We start from the raw sequence: 21,646 nt of genomic DNA, 5'->3' as shown, positions 1-21,646 counted from the left end.
CCTAGGTGAGGTCCAGCTTTGCAACCACGACACCAAGCAGCGCGGTACAGATGGGTCCAAAAACGTGTCGAATGGACCGCTCAGGATTGGTATCACGTTCTCTTCACCGATGAGTGTTGCATATCCCTTCAACCAGACAATCGTCGAAAACGTGTTTTGAATCAGCCCCGTGAAGCTGAACGCCTTAGACACACTGTCCAGGCAGTGCAGCAAAGTGGAGGTTCCCTGTTGTTTTGGGGTGGCATTAGTTGGGACCGACGTACGCCACTGGTGATCATGGAAGGCGCCATAATGGCTGTATGATAAGTGAATCCCATCCTCAGGCCGATAGTGCAACCATATCGGCAGCGTTTTGGTGAGGCATTCGTCTTCATAGACGACAATTCGCGCCCCCATCCAGCACATCTTGTGAATGACTTCCTTCAGGATAACGCCATCGCTCGACTAGAGTGGTTAGCATGTTCTCCAGACATGAACCCTACGAACATGCCTGGGATAGTTTGAAAAGGGCTGTTTATGGACGACGTGACCCAGCAACCACTCTGAGGGATCTACTCCATAGATGAGCCAGCTTAAGTAAAAATATCTGTTAGATTTCAGTTTTGACAACACTTGGTCACAACAGTCATGATCAGGTATTTTGTGTATCATAAATTTCTTAATAGTGCATAACAGTGTTTCATTCTGACATCGTGTTAATTCTGTAAATATAAGCTGCTCCAGTTTACTGCATTGTATTAATCTAATCTACGTCGAATCGCAGTTGTGGAATGGGACGATCTGGACCAATAGTGCCTTGATGAACTTGTGGATATTACGCCACGACGAATAAAGGCATGCATCTATGCAAGAAGACGTGCTACTGGGTATTAGAGGTACTGGTGAGTACAGAAGTCTGGACCATCATCTCTGAAAGTCTCGCTGCGTGGTGGTACAACAAGCATTGTGTGGTTTTCATCAGCAATAAAGAGGGCAGAAGTGATGTTTATGTTGATCTCTATTCCAATTTTCTGTACAGGTTCCGAAACTCTTGGAATCGAGCTGTTGCAAAACTTTTTTTGATGTGTGTACATATAATGGTTGCCTAGGATAGTGCTTGTCGTGTTCCATGTATTGGCTTATTGGAGCAGGTGACATGTGACTGTGTCTGCTTCCAAAAAATACAGGAAAAATATCTAAAATTATATCTATCATGCTTAAAGAAAACCATAGACATACTTTCTGGGTAAAACTGTATACTACAAAAGTTGGAACAGGGTGAAGAGAAATCACACACGGTCTGTGAGACGAAAAAATCGTTAATTTTTCATCCAACTTAAAAGCAATTTTACATTTTCGACACAACAATATTTTCACGCATCTTCTTCTTTGCCTTGAGTCGATGGAGAGCAGAACGCCCGTACAATTGTAAATCTTGAATAGCAGTAAACCTGTAGATTCAATGCATCTATGCAATATTCTCCTACCTCTTCATGAAGATGATGGTATCTGTGTGGTGAAATAATGAGAGCGACGACACCACATCTTTATAGGGTATGCCACGATTATTACATTGAATTCCACCATAGAAACGTATTCACTACTTTGCACTCCTCTGTGTTTTAGCACACATCACATTCTTGAAAGACCTCAGTGATACAATGTTTGCTGAGAATGTCTTCATAATATCTGCATCTTTTGTGTACACTACAAATTCATCATATTTAAACATGAACTGTCAACACTCATCATCACAGAAATACCGAGTGTCTGCAATGATGTTCACACCTTGAGATATCATTGTGGAATGCTGTGGGTAGGTCGCAGCAGCAGTTCATTTATACAGCCTGTTGCACAACACCGGTGAGCAGGTGGCACGGAGTAACGATGCGGACGCGATCGAACCGCGGCATTGACCGTCTAGGCACTACACCTCCTTCCTGGTGGAAGGACTGGAACAAATTGTCTGTCGGACTCCTCCATCTAACAGGCGCTGCTCATGCATGGTTGTTCATATCTTTGGGCGGGTTTAGTGACATCTCTGAACAGTCAAAAGGACAATGTCTGTGATACAATATCCATAGTCAACGGCTATCTTCAGGAGTTCTGGGAAATGGGGTGACGTAAAACTTTTTTTGATGTGTTTATCATTTTCCATGTTCAACTTCACCTTCATGTTCAAAACAAATGTCATTTGTGTACCGTACACCCTTCTTATAAACAAGGCAATAACAGATAGTGTTTTGTAAATAACAACAAAAAATACATATGTTAACGAATTTTTTCATTTATTCAATTCAGACAGATACAATTTGATTTTTGAGATATAGTTCAGTTCTTGAGGCACAGTTCATTTCTTGACTGTGATATTTCAGTGCAGAGAGGCTTTTAACATCCCCACTGTTACTGATAGTGACGGAAAAAAGAACCCCCCAGCAGTAAACTGGTTGAGAATACCAACTTTCCAGTAGTACTGGGTGAGAATATTTACAATTTTACAGATGTATAAATCCACGCCGAAAAATTTTATGAAGATACTTTTCTACTACAACCAAATTCCACAGTCCCAATAGTATAGGTTTTACAAAAATTTGATGCCCTCTAAGCTACATACACCTAAAAACTAAACAGTCTTGGACAGCTAGCAGCAGATGAAACATAAAAACTATCGTATTTAGATGATGTACATGGTGTGTAGATATATCCACATGTATGTACGCAGTACACATGCAGTGCACATGAATAAATATTTAGATGACATGCATTTGTTTATGCTTTATAACACTTTGAAATCATTTTTCTTTTGTTTTTACTTTTTTCTCACAACACGCACGCACACACACACACACACACACACACACACATACACACACACACACACACACACACACACACACACACACACTCATTCTCTCCCTCTCACTCAGTCAGAGTTCCACATCACTACTCTCACTACAAGTGAATAGTGTGAGTACTTGCGAGTTACAATCCCATCATCAAGATTACCCTTCTATCATCATGAGGCGATGGGCCGATTTTAGATTGCAGCATAGTGTACAACTAATGTCCCCTCGTCTGAATACTAGTTTACCATATCATATGCAGTGGCTGCTGTGCAGAACCATGAACACAGGTGTACAGGCACTGCAAATAGTCGTCAATAGAGAGAGCCCTCGATGCCATACAATGCACACCCTCAGCCCACTTCTGTGTGGCACCTTCCAATGTGCGATACACATACCTTCTTGATTGCAGACCTACTAACTCCACAACTGGCAGTCCATTTGCCTCGTCTTTGATAAGGATAGGATATGCAAAATGATTTTTCACAAACACATAATGAAAGTGGTACGTGTGGACTTTGGATTAGTCTAATCTGCACATCCCCACATAAATAGGTTTCATAAACTCTACTGCAGTCTTCACCATCTCCACAGCAACAAAGTTCTCATTGAATATGATGACCTGCTTAAAATTTGGTGTGGTGATACATTTTCATATGCCCCAGCGCCTAACCCATTTGGTTGTAATCAAAATGTCACGCCGCTCTCCCAAATTCTGCATTGATGTGTACAAAATTGAATTATTCATTAATTTATAAAAATCTTTCTCAAAGTTACACGTTGGTGAATCTCTCTGTCTCGTATTCAAATCAATATACTCCTTGAACCTGGGGGATTGCTTGTAGAAATTAGCCAGTGTAATTCTAACCAGCCCCACCCCAAAACTGAGGTACTTTTGGAGATTATGATAATTAATAATATATCTCTGCTTATTCCCCAGTGTTGTCATTAGTTTTGGGGTTGAACCTCCTCACAGAACTAGTTGCTCTGAACACAGTGGAAAAATAGCCTGCGTATCTTGCAAACTAACAGGGCGCACGAGTTCTGCCTCTACCCTATACCCCACATCAGAATCAGCAGCAGTGATTGTTGCCCATGTAAGCTATTTACATTCAGGTACATGACATATCTCAAATCAAGCATTGAACCTGTCACCCATCGGTGGGTTATATGCGTTGGCGTGCCTATGGACACATTGGCAAAGTCCCCCATATATCCCTCGCTCAATGAAAAGAAACATGTCAGCATCGGTCAATAATTCGATGCTGTGCTTTTTGTCTTGAGCATAGCATCCCAAAACAGCCTAGGTACTGCGTAATAAAAGGCAGGATCCAGAGAATATGTGGTCACGCATAGACTCGGGAATTTTTCCCGAAAACGGCTGCGAGCAAATGCATGTCTGTGTCCATGTAAAGCCTTGTGTAATATCAGGCAGCCTGGTTTTGTTGAGTTTTGCAATACTATCCAGGTACTCAAATGGGAAAACCCCTTCCTAGTTCAAAGTTGGAACTTTTCCTCGTGGAGAAATTCAGCTCAAGTGATGTGCATTTCTCCCAAGGTAGAGTTTCAACCACTTTCTGGAGCGGTGCCTACGTGAAACGTAGGGTGTGAAGGAAGCAGAGTGTAATTCCTGGCGCCATTTGTTTGGAGAATGAAATATATTTTTCAACATTCTCGTGCAGGACGTTGGCCTGCTCTTTCTTCATGCTGAAATCAGCCAAGTGCTCAGCAAGAAAGTGAGTGTCATACCCGCTTAAATTGTGGAAGAAAATGAGTATGTGCCTTCGTAGCTGGTACTTCAAATTGCATGTATTGTAGGCTGCGCCACAGAACTTACGCATAAGACGACAGGTATGTCTGTTTTTCTATCTAACGGCATCCCACAAATATGTTAGTCAACTGCGTTATTGTACAAATTTTCATTCTTTCGGTTTGGTCATGGAAATGTTGGTGCTGTAAGCCTTATCAACTATCCATGAAAGTTTTTGAAACTCAGTGAACAGCCAAACTGCAGGATCATCCCCGACATAATAAGATTTGTAGCAGTTAAGACTTGAATCATAAGACGATATTTCGCCACTGATATGCACCCACCGACATTTTGGAACGTCGGCGCAATTGTTCGCAATGAAAACTGCAGAAACAAATGTGCCACTGGACATTTCCTGTAAGATGGAAGTAGGGGGCTAGGGAGGTGTCACTCCAAGTACCATTATCCAAGATGGCGGCCGTGGCGTTATCGGATAGCGCCATCCAAGATGGAGGTCGTGATGTCATTCAAGATGGCGAATTTTGGTGGGAAGACAGGTCAATTGGGCTACCTCCACTAAACTAACCCCCCAAACAAAAGCTGAACGAAGTGAAAATGACCGTAAGGAGAGCAATGAGAGAAGCGTTCAATGACTTTTAAAGTAAAACTTTGCAACGGATCCGAGTAAAAACCGTAAGAGGCTTTTGTCGTATGTAAAATCATAAGTGGGGCAAAATCATCTATCACTCACTCAGTGACCATACTGGCACCGAAACGGAAGATAACAGAGAAAAGGCCGAAATACTGAATTCGGTCTCCAGAAATGTTTCACCACCGAAGATCGTAACACGGCCCTCATTTCATACGTTGTACGAACGTCGAAGTGGCAGATACCGATCGCGGAATAGAAAAGTAACTACAAAATGAAGAGCTCAGAACTGAAAACGCACCAGATGCCCAGGAACGCATTCAGCGATTGGAACAAGAAATAGCGGAACTAAAACCCGAAAATCAGAGACTTAAGTCAGAAAATAAACCTGTCTCACTCTCATTTGCAGCGGTTGCGGCTGCCGGTCCGATTGCAAAACCTAAAAGCAAAGTACAGGAAACCAATCACCAAGCAAAAGCTAAACAGTCCAGCACACTTTTCTTTAAATCAGAAACTAACCAAGATGCGAGAACCACTAGAGAAACCATCAAGAAAACAATGAACCCCAAGCAAGACAAATTAAAAATAAAATCAGTCAGGTCAACAGGAAACACCATAATAATAATTGAAACAGAATCACAAGTAGAAAAGAAAAAGATAATAGAAAAAACAGCACAGATGAAGATGTCACTGAGTTCACAAGAAATCCAACACCACAGGCAGACACAAAGGCAGTTGCACACTACCCGCGCAACAAGCAGAATACAATACAACCAAAAGTAGACCCTATACTACACCAGTTCGTTTTGTCTACGGTGGGAGCGCACACAGTCACTACGAAAAACAAAACGGTAATGTAGCTGAACAGAAAGACACATCCTGCACCTGCTCAACAAAAGACACAACCATCCCAGAAACGGACAAAGAACAGTCACCTTTTATGAGCAAGTCCCTGGTAGAGATCAAAAACAACAAGTCACTATCAGGGGAAATGCTCAGTGAAAACACATCAAACTCCATACTACCAGAAACTAAGCACTGCGAATTTATTAACTGTAGACCACGCCACACAACCTGTCTCTCGTAGCTTCAATCACCAGAGTTGTTTGTGGGCATCTTCCTCATACTGATAAATAAATAATAATACTCGTAGATAAGAGATGCATACTGAGAATACCTTTAATGCACACTACTTCATTATTCCTGATCAAATGAATACATACAACCTGTTGAGGGAAATCAATTAAAATGGTGGAGGTGATGGTTCTTTCACTCATTTGTGAATATTATTGAACACAGTGTCTCGCGAAATGACCACAGCTAGAAAATTCAAGAACTTAGAGCTTATACAAAGGATTATGCTTCGCAAGCACCATTCGCGAATGGAAAAGGGGAGGGGGATCAGATGGTGGTATTAGAAGTAATCTCCGGGACCCATTGTCAGGTGGAATGTGGAGTGTTGATGTAGATAGCAAATAAGCAAGTGTGACTTATTGTGCATAGAGAGTAAAGCAGGAAGAATATGTGAGTTAATACGTCGGTTGTTTGGGGGCTACACGGTGCGAAATTTATCACACAGAACTTCTACCTCTGGCAGCTACAATGGTTCAAAATGGGTGGAATTTGAGTCGAACAGAGCTTGGATCACAGATACGATAACGTCATTTCGTACTGCTTTAGATTAGTGTCATAGTTTATCAATCGTAGTGACTGGCCAGGGTCCACTCCAGACGTTGTCGCACTGTCCGTATGGTTACTTGTCTTGCTGCAAACAAGCCCATTTCCTCACTCAAGGTACGTGACGCAGGTGTACGATCCCGCATGGCTGAGAGAACTAATTGGCTATTTATTTCAGGCTCGAGTAGGTTCGGGTCATTGAGGTTTTGTATGGCCCTCTAAGACCCTCGGTTCCACATTCGCATGATATTCGTGGTATCCTGAAGAACACGATCAGCAATATCACGCAACGATTAACTGCAGCCTCGATAGGCCAAGATCATGCCGCTGTCGAATTCCGACACGCGCTACTAGACGATTCTCCTTCTCACACGAGGTATTATACGATCTTCTCAAGAACAAATAGCATCTTAATGACATTCCTGAACGAGAAAGTAGCTGCATAATCTTTACTTGACTGTAGATGGTGTCACTCCTGCCTACATTGTGCCGTTGCCCGGAAATGCTAATCATTTGCACATACAGTTACGTACGTATACTTCATGACAGTTTGATTTTTGCGTCCAATCCATAGTGTTACAGTTTTAATAGCCTGCAGTGTAGATATGTCGTTACTGAGCAACGAGCATTTCACGAGCCTAAAGGCATTGATTTGGTTCTCTTTAAAACGTTTCATTTCACGCACATCGGCTTTTCCGGACTCAAACCGACTCGTACGGAGATGGTTTCCATGTCCCACCACCAAGTCTCACCAGGCAAAGTGAGTGGCGACACAGGATACACTTTTTGTGCCCGGCGCGGCTCGAGCCATTAACGACACAGTGTTACAAATATGAATTTCCTTATGTTACTCACTATGCGATTTTTCTTCCCGCAGATTCGTTCTCAACATCTGCTCCAAATTTGGATATCGTTTGTTATTGGCATTATCTATACTGGACTGGATCTTAAACACTAGATTTGTCAGCTGCACTTGTTGTAAGGGTGGCAGCAACAGTGCGTTGTAAAGATGTGTGTGTGGCGGCGGAAGGGGGGGGGGGGGGGGGGTCGAGGGGGTGGCTGCAGTCACCGGCCGCCTGTGCAGGTACGAGTCGTGTTAGCGACCAAAAATCTGAAAATATAGTTCCGCAGCCTACAGAATTCCAGATACACTAAAATGCTTGCATCAATGCCACAAACTAATTTCACTTAGCCGACAATTGCACTACGAAATTTAAGAATATTTAGAAAGAATGCATAAATCAATATTTGCGTAACATACACATAAACATTAATAGCACGCAGATGCGTGTAGTCATTATCATAAACGAGGTGTCAGTCAATTATATTCTAATTATATCTGATTACCCAAATATGCCAGAATCATTCACGCAATATACATACAGCATTGTATAGTTCTGACCCTCTGACCAGTCCTTTCCTTCCAATGTATTACATTTGTAGATTTATTACATCGAGTAATTATTCATTTGGCTAGTAATAAAGATGCAATATGTCTAAATTCTACGACTACCATCGTTTCTTTTATTTAAAGCGGTGTGTGAAATATAGTTTTTTGCTTGTTATAGGCTAGCACACCAGATCAAAAAATACCAACAAAGAAAGAGGAAACCTCAATATGTAAAAAATTGGCTTATGTCATATTATATTTCAGTGGAGGTTGATTTTCTCTCATTTCGGCCTGTGACTTCAACGAGAAATATAAGACGGCACGGACACGATACATCCACAACCTGGACAACAAGGTGCAGCGTCACATCATCAGATGGCCACACTTGCTGGCGGAATAACAAGCTCTTGTACGAGGGCGTGCTGAAAAGTAATGCCTACGAATTTTGAATGTGAAAACTCTTAAAGCTTTTTACATAAAGCAAACTTTATTAACATCCTACATCTTTATTCTTCATGTCTACATATTTGTAGCCCTCTGCCGCTAGAGGGCTCCGAATTGTAGCCTGTACTACGGCGGTTTGAAACGTAACTATTTCGGCGCGTGAGATGCAGATTGTTATAATCGAGTTTCGAATTCGACGAATCCGTCCGCACATGGACACATGGAGCACCCTCCCCTGCAGCATGGCAATGCCACACCACACACGAACGGTGCGACATCTGCAAAAATGCGATGCCTGGGTTTCACTGTCATCGATCATCCTCCATACAGTCCCGACTTGGTCCAGTGTTATTCTCATCCGTTTCCAAAATTTAAAGAGCTTCTTCAAGGAATTAACCTTCATAGTGATGAAGCGGTGCAACTAGAGGTGAGGTCGTGGTTCAGTCAGCAAAATCAAACATGCTACAGTGGTGGCATTAACAAACCGGACTCTCGTTTGGAGAAATGTGTTCGTTAACAGGGTGACTATTTGAGAAACAAATATAGTGGTGAAGCATAAAGATGCAGAAAGTTAATAACGTTTGTTTTATTTAAAAAGCTTTACGGGTTTTCACATAAAAACTTGATGGCTTTACTTCTCAGCACGCCATAGTTATAGACTAATGTAAGTTAAAAGAACTGATCCGAAAAATTACAGTCCAATATGCTTAACATCGGTTTACTTCAGAAATTTTGAACACATTCTGAGTTCGAATACAATAAATTTTCCTGATACAGAAAAGCTTCTGTCCACATATCAGCACGTGCAAATCTCAGCTTGCCCTTTTCTCACATGATTTCCTGTGAACGACGCATAAAGGGCAACAGGCAGGTTCCATATTCTTAGATTTCCGGGAAGCGCTTGAGATGACACCCCATTGCAGACTGTTAACGAAGGTTCGAGCGTACGGATTGGTTTCGCAATTATGTGAGTGGCTCGAAGGCTCCTTAAATAAAAGAGCCCAGTGCATTGTCCTCGACACCGAATGTTCATCAGAGACAAGGGTATCGTCAAAAGTGCCACAGGGAAGTGTGATTATTATTCTCTATATACATAAATGATTTGACGGGCATAGTGAACAGCAATCTGTGGCTGTTTTCTGATGACCCTGTGGTGTACGGGAAGGTATCGCCATTGAGTAACTGTAGGAGGACACAAGATGACTTAGACTAAATTCTAGTTGCTGTGATGAATGGCAGCTTGCTCTTAATGTAAAAAAGTAAATTAATTCAACTGAATAGGAAAAACAATCCCGTAATGTTCGAATGCAGCATTAGTAGTGTGCTATTTGACGCAATCACACCGATTATATATCTAAGCAAAACTTTACTAAGCGATATGAAATGGAACGAGCATGTAAGGAAGGTTGTAGAGAAGCCGAAAGGTCGACTTCGCTTTACTGTGAGAATCTTAGGTAACTTTAGTTCATCTATAAAGGTCACCACGTACAGAGAACCAGTGCGACCCATTCTTGTGTGCTGCTCAAGTGTTACGGGTTCTCACCATCTAAGGTTAAAGGAAAAGGTCGAAGCTATTCAGAGTCGGGCTGCTAGATTTGTTACCGGTAGGTTCGGGCAACACGCAAGTATTACGGAGTTGCTTCGAGAACTCAAATGGGACTCTCTGGAGGGGAGCCAACGTTCTCTTCGCGATACGCTATTGAGAGAAATTAGGGAACCGACATTTGAAGTTGACTGCAGGACGACCCTATTGCCACCAACGTACATTTCGCTTAAGGACCATGAGCACGAAACACAACTGCGGCTGCAGATGTTAAATATATACGTGTCACCAAGACAGCTGACATGGAGTCGCTTTACTACAACTAAAACGTTTTCTCTATTTTGTTGCTAGTCTGTGTGATTCACTCTAAAGATTCATACGGGGGCATATAGATAGACGTTTTTTCCTCGACCTACTTGCATGTGGAAAAGGAAGGAGCGTATGGTGGCTTTCAGGGCATATATGTAGATGCAGATGTAACTTTATTATGTGTTTCAGATCGCTAGCAAGAAAGACAGCAGAAGAAGAAAAGATGATGGAAGCGGACATAAAATGACTGAAGGAATAGCTGCAGCGCTAAGTCTTTACAGAAGATCGCGGGAAGAGGAATTCTCGAAAAGAAGATCGAGACGGTCCTGATCTGCCGCTGACAGTCGTTAATATAGGAGCTGCGAGGATCGTCAAACGGCCACGAGATGGGGCTATTCAGATCTTACATTAATATTGTTTTAAAATGAGTCATTTGTTGTTGTTGAAACAATGACTGCTCAGAAACTAGCCGTGTAGTTTGTTTACAATGAGTATTTGAAACATAGTGTTGTGAACAAATTTCAAGTGAATGCTGTCGTTGGGTGATCTTTTACGATTCTCGTAGAAGCCTTATTCAGCAACAGTGTCTTGAACCCCTTCGTTCGACTTTTGGTACCCAGAGGCCAATAAGTAAATAAAGAAATAAAAAAATTTTGATAGTCAATCACCTTCAAGGAAAGACTATTATGATTGGTTTACAGTATTTTGTCGTCGTGTCAGCACAGGCGGGCGCAAGGCGTGCAACGACTCCCAAGGTTGAGCGCACTACGCCTCACTCAGCCAATTATTAATTTGCACTGAAAGCTGCTGTGGTAAAATCTTTATTTTACACATAAATTTACATAACAGATTCTTGATAAGAGTGACAGGCTTCTACAGACTTTTGATTCACATTTATAACAAGCCCTTCATTAAGTAAGTCTGATGCTGAAGACACTCATATTCCGTACTCAAGTTTTGTGCAGAGAGGGTAGGAAACGCCGTATGGGATGAACAGCCGAAAGCGGCACCGGGCGACAACTTCAGACAGCAACGCATGGTTCCGGCCGCCTGAGCTACGTCAGCCAGCTTTAAAGGACACGGCGCCGCTCCACGGATGTGGAAGCGGCTCCTTTGTTGTCGCTCTGCGTCGCTGCCGACTCTGTCGCTAGCGCCGCGCCGCCGATTTTCGTGGGAGATGCATTTCTTTTACTTCTCTCACCGAACAAAGAAACCTCAAAGACTAAATCCGAAAAAAGTTCTTGGAGCATCCTTGCCTAGAAGGAAGACAATGAAAGGATTACTCAAAGAGACTGCCAATTTCCACAACTGCGGCTACAGGTGTTAAACATATACGTGTCACAAAGCCAGCTGACATGGAGTCGCTTTACTACAACTAAAACGTTTCCTCCATTTTGTTGCTAGCCATGTGTGATTCACACTAAAGATTCATGTTCATTGATGATGATGTATATTGAAGATAATCGAATTCCACAGTGTTAAGGAACTCATTGTTTTATAAAAAGCGAATTGAAAATGAAATTGTATTTCCTCAGAGCTAGAGGCCTGTATGAAGGCTCTGCTTACTTTCCTTTTTCCAATCGTTGGTGATGAGGGTTTCGGTATGTCGTGATTTTCACTGCGTCCGTGCTCAGGTAATTTCGAATAAAACAAAAAGAAAGTTTTTCAAATACCGTCTCTGCATCTGTGCGTCCCCCTGCGGTCAAATAGTGGACGACTTGATTTCCACTTTCGGCATGTTGAGCCCTGACGGCGCTTCGCTGCTCCCCTTCTCCGCCACTCAGATAGGTCAATCACTGCACTGTGCATGAGCGGTGGAGGTGACTAAAGTCATGGGATATCTCCCGATATCGTGTCGGACCACCTTTCCAATGGTGTGGCGCTGCAACTCGACGGGCATGGGTCAAACAAGTCGTTGAAAGTCTCTGCAGAAACAAGGAGCCAATCTGCCTCTATAGCCGCCCATAATTGTGGAAATGTTGCCGGTGCAGACTGCCCTCTCTATTATGTCCCGTAAAGGCTCGATGAGATTCATGTCGGGTGTTCTGGGTGACCAAATCATTCGATCGAATTGTCCAGGATGATCTTCAGACCAATTGCGAACAGTTGTGGCCCGATGACATGGCGCATTGTCAATACATAAAAATTAAGTCCATGAATGGCTGCAAATGGTCTCCAGGTAGTCGAACATAACCATTTCCAGTCAGTGATCGGTTAAGTTGGACCAGAGAACCCAGTCCATTCCATGTAAGCACAACCCACATCCTTACGGAGCCACCACCAGATTGCACAGTGTCTTATTGACAACTAAGGTCCATGGCTTCCTGGGGTCTGCGCCACAGTCGAACCATACCATGAGCTTTTACCAACTGAGATCGGGACTCATCTGACTAGACCACGGTTTTCCGGTCGTCAAGGATCCGAACGATGTGGTTACGAGCACAGTAGAGGCGCTGGAAGCGTTATCAAGCTGTTAGCAAAGGCACTCGTATCTATAATCCGCTGCCAAGCCCCATTAACGCCAAATTTCGCCGCACTGACCTAAGAGATCCCATTGTCGCAGGTCCCACACTAATGTTTTTGGTTATTTCACGCAGTGTTTCTTGTCTGTTAGCACTGACAGCTCTACGCAAACGCTGCTACTCTAGGTCGTTAAGTGAAGGACGTCAGCCATTGCGTTGTCCGCGGTGAGAGGTAATACCTGAAATTTACTATTCTCAGCATACTCTTGACACTGTGAACCTCGGAATATTGAACTCTCTAACGATTTCCGAAATGAAACGTCGCATGCGTCTAGCTCCAGCTACAGCTCCGTGTTCAAAGTCTGTTAATACCCGTCGGAAACCTATTCACGTGAATCGCTTGAGTACAAATGACGCCTCCGTCAATGCGCTGCCCTTTTATACCTTGTACACGCGATACTAGCGTCAGCTGAATATGTGCATATCGCTGTCCCATGACTTTGTGTCAACTTAGTGCGAAAAGGGCAAGACACTGTTGATGACAGACGGTTATAAGTTCCGTTTCCATAAGTGACCCGTTAATAGATACAAGTGTACGAGGGGGTGTGATATAATGTTCAGAGTGTCAATAGTGTTGTACAGAGAAATGCTGAAGAAAATTTGTGTGAGCTGCCTTGCAAACTTATACCCCTTGAGTTAGCTAATGGTGATACTGACACTCTTAGATCTCACGATTTGGTTCGCATAAGGAAAAATACTCGATAAATAGTACAATTCTCAATGCTGTCAATTCAACTAAGTACCTGGGTGTTAAAATTACGAACAACTTCAATTGGAAAGACCACATAGATAATATTATGGGGAAGGCGAACCAAAGGTTGCGTTTCATTGGCAGGACACTTAGAAGATGCAACAAGTCCACTAAAGAGACAGCTTACACTACACTCGTTCGTCCTCTGTTAGAATATTGCTGCGCGGTGTGGGATCCTTACCAGGTGGGATTGACGGAGGACATCGAAAGGGTGCAAAAAAGGGCAGCTCGTTTTGTATTATCACGTAGTAGGGGAGAGAGTGTGGCAGATATGATACGCGAATTGGGATGGAAGTCATTACAGCAAAGACGTTTTTCGTCGCGGCGGGATCTATTTACGAAATTTCAGTTTCCAATTTTCTCTTCCGAATGCGAAAATATTTTGTTGAGCCCAACATACATAGGTAGGAATGATCATCAAAATAAAATAAGAGAAATCAGAGCTCGAACAGAAAGGTTTAGGTGTTCGTTTTCCCCGCGCGCTGTTCGGGAGTGGAATGGTAGAGAGATAGAATGATTGTGGTTCGACGAACCTTCTGCCAAGCACTTAAATGTGAATTGCAGAGTAGTCATGTAGATGTACTTCTAACAGCAACAAACACGCCACTGCCAACCGTGCATAGCCTAGTGACATTAATCACTGTGAATCGTATTCGTGGCTTCTGGAAGTGCTGTACTTGACTATTGATTGTGATTACTCATTATGACATTATTGACGTTATATCAGTCTAAATGGAAATGAAATGTGTTTTTACCTTATCTGTTTTCATCTTACTTCCTGTGAAGGTGGTCCATGACCGAAACCGGTCGACATTTATGTTTTAAAATAAACGGCTGATGGTTAAAAACGCATTTTTTCATAGAACGTCAGGTGATACTTTACGTTACCACCTCTCTTCCCCTTACCAGTCTGATACCAGCGGTTTAAATGTCTCCTGCAAGCGCGATTCGGACAAGCTGCCCACTAATCGATTAGCATGGAACACATATGCATTATTGTCTTCGGCTATGGGTACATTTGATATCAAAGTTACTTTCAAGAAGCAACGAAATACGTAAGAAAATAAGTCATTGGCATTAACTCAGAAACTAAACACTTCAGGAACCAAGCTGATCTATATACTGTTCTACTTACTATTACTTGAGTCATTTGATAGTTCACTACTCGCGATTACTTTGTATACACGCTATACGCAACATAGTTTAGTAACAGTGCTAATAGCATCTAGGGTAACTGCACATTTCATTACGAAAGAACCTGAAAGATTTACATTTACATTTACATACATACTCCGCAATCCACCATGCGGTGCGTGGCGGAGGGTACCTCGTACCACAACTAGCATCTTCTCTCCCTGTTCCACTCCCAAACAGAACGATGGAAAAATGACTGCCTATATGCCCCTGTACGAGTTCTAATCTCTCTTATCTTATCTTTGTGATCTTTCCACGAAATGTAAGTTGGCGGCAGTAGAATTGTACTGCAGTCAGCCTCAAATCCTGGTTCTCTAAATTTCCTCAGTAGCGATTCACGAAAAGAACGCATCCTTTCCTCTAGAGACTCCCACCCGAGTTCCCGAAGCATTTCCGTAACACTCGCGTGATGATCAAACTTACCAGTAACAAATCTAGCAGCTCACCTCTGAATTGCTTCTATGTCCTCCCTCAATCCGACCTGATAGGGATCCCAAACGCTCGAGCAGTACTCAAGAATAGGTCGTATTAGTGTTTTATAAGCGGTCTCCTTTACAGATGAACCACATCTTTCCAAAATTCTACCAATGAACCGAAGACGACTATCCGCCTTCTCCACAACTGCCATTACATGCTTGTCCTACTTCATATCGCTCTGCAATGTTACGCCCAAATAATTAATCGACGTGACTGTGTCAAGCGCTACACTACTAATGGAGTATTCAAATATTACGGGATTCTTTTTCCTATTCATCTGCATTAATTTACATTTATCTATATATAGAGTTAGCTGCCATTCTTTACACCAATCACAAATCCTGTACAAGTCATCTTGTATCCTCCTACAGTCACTCAACAACGACACCTTCCCGTACACCACAGCATCATCAGCAAACAGCCGCACATTGCTATCCACCCTATCCAAAAGATCATTTATGTAGATAGAAAACAACAGCGGACCTACCACACTTCCCTGGGGCACTCCAGATGATACCCTCACCTCCGATGAACACTCACTATCGAGGACAACGTGCTGGGCTCTGTTACTTAAGAAGTCTTCGAGCCACTTACATACTTGGGAGGCAATTCCATATGCTCGTACCTTAGTTAGGAGTCTGCAGTGGGGCACCGAGTCAAACGCTTTCCGGAAGTCAAGGAATATGGCATCCGTCTGATACCCCTCATCCATGGTTCGCAAGATATCATGTGAAAAAAGGGCGAGTTGCGTTTCGCAGGAGCGATGCTTTCTAAAGCCGTGCTGATGCATGGACAGCAACATCTCTGTCTCAAGGAAATTCATTATATTCGAACTGAGAATATGTTCGAGAATCCTACAACAAACCGATGTTAAGGATATTGGTCTGTAATTTTGAGGATCCGTCTTTCTGCCCTTCTTATATACAGGCGTCACCTGCGCTTTTTTTCCAGTCCCTCAGTACTTTACGTTGGGCACGATCATATATGTTTTTTTTTTTACTTACTTGCTGTCTGTATTTAGACAATAAAAATAACAATTACAGTTCATGTGTCCAGACAACTAACAACTGTACTCTTTATGTTTCCAGGTCACACCTTAAATGGCCAGACCCTTCTTGAATTCTCTCGATTTCAAGAAATGGAAGGGGAAGGAGCTGGCCCAGAACTGCGGGTGAAGGCTGCTGCTCTGTGGGTCCGCGTCGCCTTCCGCCCTTCGCTCCCTAAGGACCTGAGGAGCATCCCTGACAAGAACATTACGCTCTGGCTGTTCAAAGTAACCAAGCCGGCCACTGTATCTTTTACCAATGACACGCACCTGAGTGGTAAGGTACGTTGTCTCACAGGGGTTTTCCATTTCATTTACTAGTTATACATTTCACTGTCGTTTGAAATTGTTGTAATTTAGAGATGACAGCTTTCTCTTAATTAGTTTTTACACTACTGGTCATTAAAATCGCTACACCAAGAAGAAATGCAGATGATAAACGGGTATTCATTGCACAAATATATTATACTAGAACTGACATGTGATTACATTTTCAAGCAATTTGGGATCATAGATCCTGAGAAATCAGTACCCAGAACAACCACCTCTGGCCGTAATAACGGCCTTGATACGCCTGGGCATTGAGTCAAACAGAGCTTGGATGGCGTGTACAGGTACAGCTGCCCATGCAGCTTCAACACGATACCACAGTTCATCAAGAGTAGTGACTGGCGTATTGTGACGAGCCAGTTGCACGGCCACCATTGACCAGACGTTTTCAGTTGGTGAGAGATCTGGAGAATGTGCTGGCCAGGGCAGCAGTCGAACATTTTCTGCATCCAGAAAGGCCCGTACAGGACCTGCAACATGCGGTCGTGCGTTATCCTGCTGAAATGTAGGGTTTCGCAGGGACGGAATGAAGGGAAGAGCCACGGGTCGTAACACATGTGAAATGTAACGTCCACTGTTCAAAGTGCCGTCAATGCGAACAATGGGTGACCGAGACGTGTAACCAATGGCCCCCCATACCATCATGCCGGGTGTTATGCCAGTATGGCGATGACGAATACATGCTTCCAATGTGCGTTCACCGCGATGTCCTCAAACACGGATGCGATCCTCATGACGCTGTAAACAGAATCTAGATTCATCCGAAAAAATGACATTTTGCCATTCGTGCACCCAGGTTCGTCGTTGAGTACACAATCACAGGCGCTCCTGTCTGTGATGCAGCGTCAAGGGTAAACGCAGCCATGGTCTTAGAGCTAATAGTCCATGCTGCTGCAAACGTCGTCGAACTGTTCGTGCAGATGGTTGTTGTCTTGCAAACGTCCCCATCTGTTGACTCACGGATCGAGACGTGGCTGCACGATCCGTTACAGCCATGAGGATAAGATGCCTGTCATCTCGACTGCTAGTGATACGAGGCCGTTGGGATGCAGCACGGCGTTCCGTATTACCGACCTTCATCAAAGTCGGAAACGTGATGGTACGCATTTCTCCTCCTTGCACGAGGCATCACAACAACGTTTCACCAGGCAACGCCGGTCAACTGCTGTTTGTGTATGAGAAATCGGTTAGAAACTTTCCTCCTGTCAGCACGTTGTAGGTGTCACCACCGGCGCCAACCTTGTGTGAATGCTCTGAAAAGCTAATCATTTGCATATCACAGCATCTTCTTCCTGTCGGTTAAATTTCGCGTCTGTAGCACGTCATATTCGTGGTGTAGCAATTTTAATGGCCACTAGTGTATTTACAGGTACACTGTGATTCATTGATCTTTTTTCTGACATGCTAGTGAATACATTGTACGCACTGCACTTCATTACAGAACGTGTCTGTGGTACCATAGGGGCATGTTCAAGACCCATTTTCTTAGCCCGCACGAGCCGCTACTACGCCTTTTCATAGAATTTTTCCTCAATTGTTACAATTAACCGACTCAAGAATTGATTATAGTTTAGTTTTTGTTTTTCAATCTTTCCATTCACCGGTACCACTCACTGACAGCACTGTCACATCTTCTATTGTACAGGGTGTCCCAAAAGGTAAGTTATAATTTCAGTGTCATAAGACTCGACCTTAATTAACTTTGAGAAAAAAAGTTTGGCTGATGCACCAACTCAACAACATTTTTTTGTGTTAGATAATGATTAACTGTTTTACCTTTACAAGTGACGTGAGCAACATAACTGAAAAAAGTCTTTTTTGTTGTTGAACGGTGGCTGTAACACAACAAATGAATCAAAAAATTGATTCTGTACAGGGAAAGACACAGTGAATGGCTTGGTTTACTGATAAGAAGTCAGACACCCAAGTTCAGAGGAACAGATAAAAACGCTCTCAGAGTATCCGGTGCATTGTCATACCAGAGATTCTCAGTTCTTTTGATGCCTTACGAACAGACTTCCGTGGTGAACGCTGGAAAACCTGTCGAATTATCTGCGTATCTTCGTCACTTCTCTTTGCCCTGCCTATGTGGTGCCTCAGATTCTCACTTCCTGTTTCCATGAAGCTCCTGTGCCATTTTCTTTTTGTTGCCTGAGAGGATGGTGGTTTCCCGTATTCCGTTTGGAAATTTCTCTGAACCTGGGTATCTGACTTCGTTTCAACAAACCAAGAAACGAGCCGTGCCTTTTCCTGTGCAGACTCCATTTTTCGATTCATTTATGGTGCTCCATCCACCTTAAAACAATAAAGAAAAAATGTTTCTTCGTTATGTTTCCCTTGTTACCTAGAAAGCTAAACATTTATTCATTATCTCACATAAAAAATCTTTTTGAATTGGTACGTCGGACACACTTTACTTTTATTTCTCTAACAAGAGGGGACAGGGTGGTTGTTCTTGTTGGGCATAGCTGAAAAACGAAAATAGCTGTCGTCTAATTTACGAATCGTCACAGCTTTGTGCTGACTTGTCTTTTGCGGCACCATGAAAAATGTAAATCATAATAGGTAGACAAAAATTGAACATCCACTCTTTCAGTACACAATTCGAGTGTCATAACGACAATGTCATCTGGTCCTGTCGATTTGATAGAAATAGGAAGAAAATACCCCTCGGCTTTGCAGTCATTGAAAACTTACTTGAGCAGAATGGGACAACAGCTTTACTTTTCTAACGTTATACTGGGCTGCACCTCTTCACCCCAATATGGTAATGGTGTTATTGTCCCCTTGACCTACATCTACATCTATACTTGGCAAGCCACCTTCGTTGTATGTCGCAGTGTAACACTATCATTTCCACTGTGCCTTGTTCTATGCTCTGTAAGAGTTAGAACGCCGCTGATGTTACTGTCATGGACATTTCGCGATATGTGGGAGGAAGTGTCACGCTGCTTCACACTTCCTCCAACGTACGCTCGCAAAATTGTAACAGTAGATCTCTGAGTTAACGTGCATTGCCTGTCTTGCAGTGACTACCATTGGAGTCGGATGAACATCTTCTTCACTCCCTCGTGCTCATTAAACGAACCCTGATGAAACCTGGTGATGTTCTTCGGATTGTACATATCCCCGCTACTAACCCAACATAACAAGGACCCCAGTCTGATGAGCAGAATATAAGAATCGGCCGAACGATGGTTTTGTAAACGACCTCCTTCGTGGATGAAACGTATTTCCTTAGGATTTCTCGACGGAATTTCAGTCTGGCAGTTTTTCCTAGTTATGTCGTCGTTTCAATTTAAATAGCTCCGGATATACACAACTCGTTATGTAATTCCAACGACAATTTCTAGTGAACAATCGTCAGATTGTGTAATCAAATAATAAGAAGACTTTCCGACTGTTTACGGGCACTGAGTCACATCAGTTTAGGGCGAGAATCAGCTGGTAGCCGCCGCAACAACAATTAATTCTCAGCAGTCTTCCTACAATGCGCTACGGTTTCCTGGCGTTGTGAATTCCTATAAACACAGTATCATTTGCGAACGCCCGCATTAACACACACATACACACGCACACACAAACACACACACACACACATACATACATACACACACACGCACACACACACACACACACACACACACACACACACACATATACATACACACACACACAGCCGGCCGGTGTGGCCGAGCGCTTCTAGGCGCTTCAGTCTGGAACCGCGCGACCGCTAAGGTCACAAGTTCGAATCCTGCCTCGGGCATGGATGTGTGTGTTGTCCTTAGGTTAGTTAGGTTTAAGTAGTTCTAAGTTCTAGGGGACTGATGACCTCAGATGTTAAGTCCCATAGTGCTCAGAGCCATTTGAACCATTTTGAACACACACACACACACACACACACACACACACACACACACACACACACACAATTATACATAGAGGGCGACCAAAAAGCTTTCGTTCGAACGCCATAGGGTCCAGAATCAGTATGCCAATCAGGCAAAATCGCCGTGAGCATTGAAGGCAATCGTCCGAATTATGCACCAGGTTGAACATTCCCGTTTCGCACCCAAGATGGCTGCCAAGCCGGTAACACCGTGACGTGGCTCCGCACCTCGATGCAGTTTTCTTAGGTTAAAACTGAGCAGGAACAGTTGGTGTTTACGTTCGCATGTGCCGGGAGTGTTTTTTCACACAGTGTGTTTATTAAACTTTCTGGCAGTTTAAAACTGTGTGCCGGATCGAGACTCGAACTCAGGGCCTATGCCTTTCACGGGCAAGTGATCTACTAACAGAGCAACCCAAGCACGACTCACGACCCGCCCTCACAGCTTCAATTCCGCCAGTACCTCGTCTCCTACCTTCCAAACTTTACAGAAGCTCTCCTGCGAAACTTGCGGAACTGGCACTCCTGGAAGAACGGACGTTACGGTCCCGAGTTCGAGTCTCGGTCCGGCACACAGTTTTAATCTTCCAGGAAGTTTCATATCAGTGCACACTCCACTGCAGAGTGAAAAGTTCATTCAGTACGTTTATTGCTTACTCGTTAGGTATTGTGATTTACATACGGAGAGTGAATAAAGTTTTGTGGTTATTCATACGTCGGGGCGCTTGTACACCGAGGGAGCGGATGGCTCGCCGCCCTTCCGCCAGCCCTGCGCTTGTCGGTCTCTCGCATCAGCCAGTCGGTTCTCACGCGTCAGCACGCCGCGCCACGCCTTGCCTCGCAGCAATGCACCG

At 43.4% G+C, this 21,646-nt stretch overlaps 1 protein-coding gene across 1 annotated transcript in view; it reads left to right on the top strand.

The window, feature by feature from the left end:
* Positions 1 to 21,646, top strand: part of LOC124722200 (inhibin beta chain-like) — a 134,862-nt gene that overhangs the window by 77,826 nt on the left and 35,390 nt on the right. The window contains exon 2 of the mRNA XM_047247397.1: positions 16,617 to 16,855. Coding sequence (XP_047103353.1) covers positions 16,617 to 16,855 — 239 coding nt within the window. The remainder of the gene's footprint in view (positions 1 to 16,616; positions 16,856 to 21,646) is intronic.

The sequence above is a fragment of the Schistocerca piceifrons genome, chromosome X, assembly GCF_021461385.2.
Source record: "Schistocerca piceifrons isolate TAMUIC-IGC-003096 chromosome X, iqSchPice1.1, whole genome shotgun sequence".
NCBI lineage: Eukaryota > Metazoa > Arthropoda > Insecta > Orthoptera > Acrididae > Schistocerca > Schistocerca piceifrons.
Note: the sequence above shows the minus strand (reverse complement) of the source record. Positions and strands in the feature narration are given on the sequence as shown.